The sequence below is a fragment of the Dendrobates tinctorius genome, unplaced genomic scaffold (assembly GCF_039654945.1).
Source record: "Dendrobates tinctorius isolate UK_male_01 unplaced genomic scaffold, ASM3965494v1 ptg000145l, whole genome shotgun sequence".
NCBI classification, from domain to species: Eukaryota; Metazoa; Chordata; class Amphibia; order Anura; family Dendrobatidae; genus Dendrobates; species Dendrobates tinctorius.
In genome coordinates, this window is record NW_027361812.1 from 7,337,262 (window position 1) to 7,343,261 (window position 6,000).

Below are 6,000 nucleotides of genomic sequence, written 5' to 3' on the forward strand. Positions count from 1 at the left end.
TTGCTTATTCTCTTTAGAACTCCTTCGTATGGCAGACAACTGTAGCCTTTCTCTCCTGGCTCACACGTCGCTGTTGTGCCTCCGAGTCTTATGTGGGAATAGAGCATTTACAGCATCCTATTCCTCCGGTTTCTGTTGCAGGACCATCAGTGTCCGTACAGCCTTGGAGACCGGGCTCCAGATCATGCGCTATAGCTGGGAATGAGCCTAAACTCTCTTCTCAATCTCCCAGCTCTTCTCCTCACGTCCACACACGTTGCCCTCCTCACACGAACTCCTCATTCTCCCTTCCTGGTCCCCCAGAGAGTAGCTCCTCCCCAGTTTTGACTCAGAGCTCCCTCTGCTGACCTGGAATGGAACTGTGTTGTGTGTTGTGGTTAACTGCCAGAGAGACCCTTTATTGCTTCCAAGCATGACATCACACTCCCTAGGAGGAAGGCAATGCCACTGTGGCGACCATACTCCTGGAGGCGCCACATTAGGGTTGAGAAAGCCACTAAATCTACAATGTGGAAATAACCATGAAGCGTACATATGTATTGTAAATTCTTAATATCTTCCAAGATATGAAAGATGCACATCACCGTCTGGTACATTGTGGCTGATTCAACTCATTCATTGCTAAGTTCTAGAGAAAGTTCAAAGCTGCTTTGTTTTGGTTTCTATTTCATAGTTATTTGGTGACTTCTATAAGATTCTATATAGACTAGAATGAATCTCCCAAAATTCGATTCTGGACAATTCACTTATTTCTTGAGGGATATTTGATTTGTATGAAATAGATTTGATGCATACTGAATCGCCCAGGAAGAGGTTAAAAAAAATTACACTCACATCTCCTTGTCCCTTGGTACCTCTGCTGCCACCACCAGTCCTTTGATCAGCATTTTATCTTCTGACCAGGTCTTCCATTCACTAGGGCCCACGTCATCACATCATTGACATGCCGAATATGGTCACGTGGGGCCTAGTGATTGGAAGAAAAAACACGAAGAAAGACCATATAAAAGCCAAGGAGAGATGAATATAACATTTTTTTTAACCCATTCATAGCCCTCTGTAATCCAGTAAAATGGCAACCGGCCGGCTGCTATTTTGCTAGATTTGCTTGAGGTGAATCATAAGAAGATCCACATTATTTTGTATAAAGTGAGATGAGTTTGATTTTCTCATCTCTAATGAAAGTTTTAATAATTTTTAAAACCACATTTTTTTAACTTTTTGAAGGATCTCACAAATGATATTTATTATGAAAAACTTAGCCATCAGTTTGTGGATAGATATACTGTCAGTCAGAAAAATGACTGTACTCCTTTCATTCCACAGGTAGACTTCACTTCTTGTCACGGTGTCCTCTTCACGCTGGTCATGGTGCTTCTATTCAGTGGACTTTTCCTAGTGATCTTAATTCCATTCCAATATGTAAGTAATCTGCATTTTACAGTTTTTATAGACAAATATTAAACTCATGAGCATCGTGAATCATTCACTTACTGACTGATAGTGATTGCGTCATGGTTCCTAGTCTACAAAATATTACTGTATTTGCTTTACTTAATAACTAAATGTGTTTCCAGGTGCCGTGGCTTCATGTGGTCTATGCTGTTCTTGGAGCCATAGTGTTTACCATGGTAAGTATGAGAATTAAATAGGTATCTAATAGGTACGGTCTTAATATGATGTTTAGATTAACTGGATAATCTCCAGTTAATTGTAGTAACTCCTTCGCGCACCTTGACATACATATGGGCAGCACGGTGGCTCAGTGGTTAGCGCTGCAGCCTTGCAGCGCTGGGGTCCTGGGTTCGTATCCCACCAAGGACAACATCTGCAAGGAGTTTGTATGTTCTCCCCGTGTTTGTGTGGGTTTCCTCCGGGTACTCCGGTTTCCTCCCACATTCCAAAGACATACTGATAGGGAATTTAGAATGTGAGCCCCATCGGGGACAGTGATGATAATGTGTGCAAACTGTAAAGCGCTGCGGAATATGTTAGCGCTATATAAAAATAAAGATTATTATTATTATTATTATATGTCATGGTCATGGTGCAAAAATATGGAGTCGACTCAGGAGCTTTACCCACTCCATACAGGGCAGAAGCCCGCGGAAATACATCTGCCCTAACCAAATTGCTGCTGTTTCACTATTTAAATGCTTCTCACAATTTCAGACAGCGACATTTAAATAACATGACCCCCATTGGGCATGCTCACTGGCCCCCTGCAGTGTGATTGAGGTGGGACAGATGAGTTACCTTGGCAGCTGATGGCATGCTGAAGAGCCATGTCACCACCATATTGGTACTCCCCTGAAGCCCAGCTATAGGCTGCGATTTATACTATATATTGCGGTATTAGTATAAGTGATCAAAGGGTCCCCTCCCTAGGGGATTATGAAATAATGTAAACAATTTTAAAAAAAAGTTCATAAAACTATAAAACAAATTTTTAAATCACCCCTCTTTTCCCAGTTTTAAGAAATAAAAAAATAATAAACAAATATGGTATCCCTGCATTTAGAAGCGTCTGGTCTATCAAAACATACAATTATTTAACCATTATCGACCGCCAATACACCTTTTAAGGGTGCTTATTCCTCAGTGCCGCTTTTTAAACGGCGCTGAAAAATAAGTGTATGGCGCCCCCAGCGTCGGAACAAATAATGCAGTCGCAAAACAAAAAAGTCTGATTTTCCATTAATTTTTCTCTCCTCTCTTATGCTCTAGCATACCAGAGGAGAGAGAAATGGGGTCCCCCAAGCCCCCCCAGTACCTCTGCCATCCCCAGACCCCTCCTGCTCCATTCCCTGGCCCTCCGCGTTCTCTTCCTGGAAGAAAATGGCGGGCACATGCGCAGTGCGCCTGCCGAGATCTGCCGGCCGTTACCCGGCAACAATAGGAGATTCTTCCTATTGGCTCATTTTGATCACCATGACAGACCCTATCACAGTGGTCAAAATAAAAAAATAGTAAATCAAACCCCTCTTTATCACTCCTTTAGTTAGGTAAAAATAATAAAATAAATTTTTTTTATTTTTTCCATTCTTTGCATTTAGGGTTAGGGTTGGGACTAGGGTTTGGGTTGGGGTTAGAGTTAGGGTTGGGGCTAGGGTTAAGGTTGTGTTGGGGTTACCGTTGTGGTGTTGGGGTTAGGGTTGTGGGTATGATTAGTGAGTTCGTGTAGTATCCATTTTTCACATTTATCATTTACAAATTAATTGAAAATTCTCAGAACAGAGGAAGCAAAATAATCTGGGGGTAGAAGTAGACTAATTCCTGCGGCCCTACTGTGCGGAAGAAGAGGATGCCCATTGCTAATGGGGCAAAAGATTGGCTTCCTGCTGGATTGCAGGAAAAACTCCCCACCACCCCTAGCCCTCTGATGCTGACTTCCCTGTAGGCAGTGAACATGATTTTGTGACTGGAGCTGTCATAGGAGCAATAGTGCAATATAAAGTCCATTGACAACAGAATTTATGGTTTTCCTTGAACTACCTGCTGGACAATGGTGTGGACTTCAATTTCGTGCTGGCCCTCTGGGCTATTAGTGAGCTATCCTGCAATATATTCTATTTTCTTCATATTATTAAAGGTGATGTCTCACAGATACAGCTCTTTATACATAGAAGCAGGCCTGGCAATTAGTTGACTACCACTGATCTAGCTTCTGTAAAGATGGCTATACACATGATAGCTGCCGGCCAGGTGCTCATTCAGCAGTCAGCTCTCTCTGTTTTGACTTCCCAACACACATGAACGTATTGGAGATTGTCTTACAGCTCTGACAGTGGCTTATTTCCTCCAGTATATATCTGGCTCTAAAATTCAAACTACCCGACTCTGTCAGGGAAGGGTCGTGAGGCCTCCGTGCACATCAGACTGATGGCCGGTCCTGACAATGTTGTCCCATTTTTAGCCTAATTTGCATGGGATCCTTACCTTACATAATCAACTGTTATGATATGGATAGTCATTTGACTCATTAATGAAGACCGGTGTACCACAGTTTCACGATACAGCAGACTTGATGGTGTAGAAGGCGCAAAATTTATTTCGAGGCACACAACCCTATTGAATTTGACGCTTCTTCTGAGTGGTGTGCTCCTCTGTGCGCCATGCATGAATGTTACACCAGTCAAAGATTGGATTAGCAGTTATGGAGTACAAAACGCTGGCACTTGGTGAATATGACAGGCCGGCCACACCACGTCTTGCACATGCTCTTCCCCAGTTTTTCCCATTTAGGCGAAGTGGATTCAAACTGGTGTGAAAACACCAAATGTCACAGCATTTTTGGGTAACAAAGAATTGCGCAAAAATGTGTGACTATTCAAAGCTTTTACGCCAGTATTCTGAAGGATTGCCTAATTGGTTATCAGAATGTCATTTTTACATTTGTTTTGCTCTTGTTCACAGTTTCTGGCTTTTGACACGCAGATGTTAATGGGAAATCGACGATACACACTCAGTCCTGAAGAATATATCTTTGGGGCACTGAACATCTACCTGGACATCATCTACATTTTTTCATTCTTCCTCCAATTGTTTGGCACAACCCAAGATTGAAGACTTGCAGTGAATAAATAAGCAGTGTACACAGACGCCTGCCAGGAACTCATTCATTCTTCTGGGCATTCCAATAGGGCACTACACACCGAGATCTGCACCGTAACATACAGGCACACACATAAATGATACCTAACTGCAGCCAGACACACGCTTGTCGAAGACTCAACTACCACCATTAATATTCAATATGACCAGGAGACTCGGTAACATGTAAATGACTTGAATTCATCGGAGAGGGGCAATTTACACATTTGGCTTATTAATAAATCAGAAGATTGGAAATGCAAGTTACCAAGAGTGATGAAACTGAATAACACTACATCTTCTAGCAGTCGTGACTTCATAGTTAATAGGGCTGTAAAAGCTTAGAAAACATGGCTACTGCTATCCAGATGTAGCGTCACTGTTATCCATTGGTTGTGCGTGGACATGAAACGCTGCATCTTTTAAAGGAATTCTGTCACATTGTACATACAGTCCGATCTGTGGACGACCTGGTATAGAGAGGGAGGAGTGGGGAAGAATTATATATAGGTTTGTGGGTAGAAATTTAGAATAACTTGAGTTTTATTCATTGAAATCCCTGGTGTTTGTAAGTATATGAGTCCAGTGGGCTATCCTACTAGTGACTGACAGCCACCGGTGATGATCGAATGTGCTGGGATGAGGCGCTACCTGAGCGTGCTCATGTGCCAACCAAGTATCTTCGGCGTGCTCGAAAAATATGGTCCGACTCCCCGCAGCTGCATGTCTCACAGCTGTTCAACAGCGGCAACACATACAGGGATTGCCTGTTTGTTAGAGAATCCCTGCCTGAGCTGCAGCTGTCTAACAGCCGCAAGACATGCAGCCGCTTGGATTGATCATATTTTTCAAGCACGACGAAGACACTTGGTCAGCACACGAGCACGCTCAGATGACGCCTTCTCCCAGCACGTTCGCTCATCAGCAGCTATCTCTGCATGCACAGTCATATAGCGAAGACAGTCAATCATTAAATAGGGCTGCCCACTGGACTCATATGCATACAAACATGGGGCATTGCATTAAAGTGCAAGTTGAAACTTTTCCCACAAAAATGTCTTATCAATCTGATCAGCTGTATAACATCCTGCCTGCAGATCAGAGACCATATTCAAGATGACAGGTTCCCTTTAAGTGAATATTCCTAACACAGCCCATGGACAAAAATGGTGCAATTTCCTATAAGAATCAGCCATGTTTGTCCGGTACCTGGTACATCCCTTTTAATTGCTATCTAATGTTGCTTTCTTGGTGGATATTTAGTTAGTCTCGTATTTCTTGTCATGGTCATTGACTGTCACAGCAGCACGATAACATGTGCATGATGTCTATTTTTGTATCCCATCTGAGCTGTAGTTACAGTGACATGCAGATATCTGATACAATAAAGTCTTATATTCTTCTGTG

General features: G+C 42.6%; 1 protein-coding gene across 1 annotated transcript in view; it reads left to right on the forward strand.

The window, feature by feature from the left end:
- FAIM2 (Fas apoptotic inhibitory molecule 2) overlaps positions 1-6,000 on the forward strand; it is a 59,083-nt gene extending 53,083 nt beyond the window's left edge. The window contains exons 10-12 of the mRNA XM_073546144.1: positions 1,327-1,422; positions 1,578-1,631; positions 4,417-6,000. Coding sequence (XP_073402245.1) covers positions 1,327-1,422; positions 1,578-1,631; positions 4,417-4,566 — 300 coding nt within the window. The 3' untranslated portion in view covers positions 4,567-6,000. The remainder of the gene's footprint in view (positions 1-1,326; positions 1,423-1,577; positions 1,632-4,416) is intronic.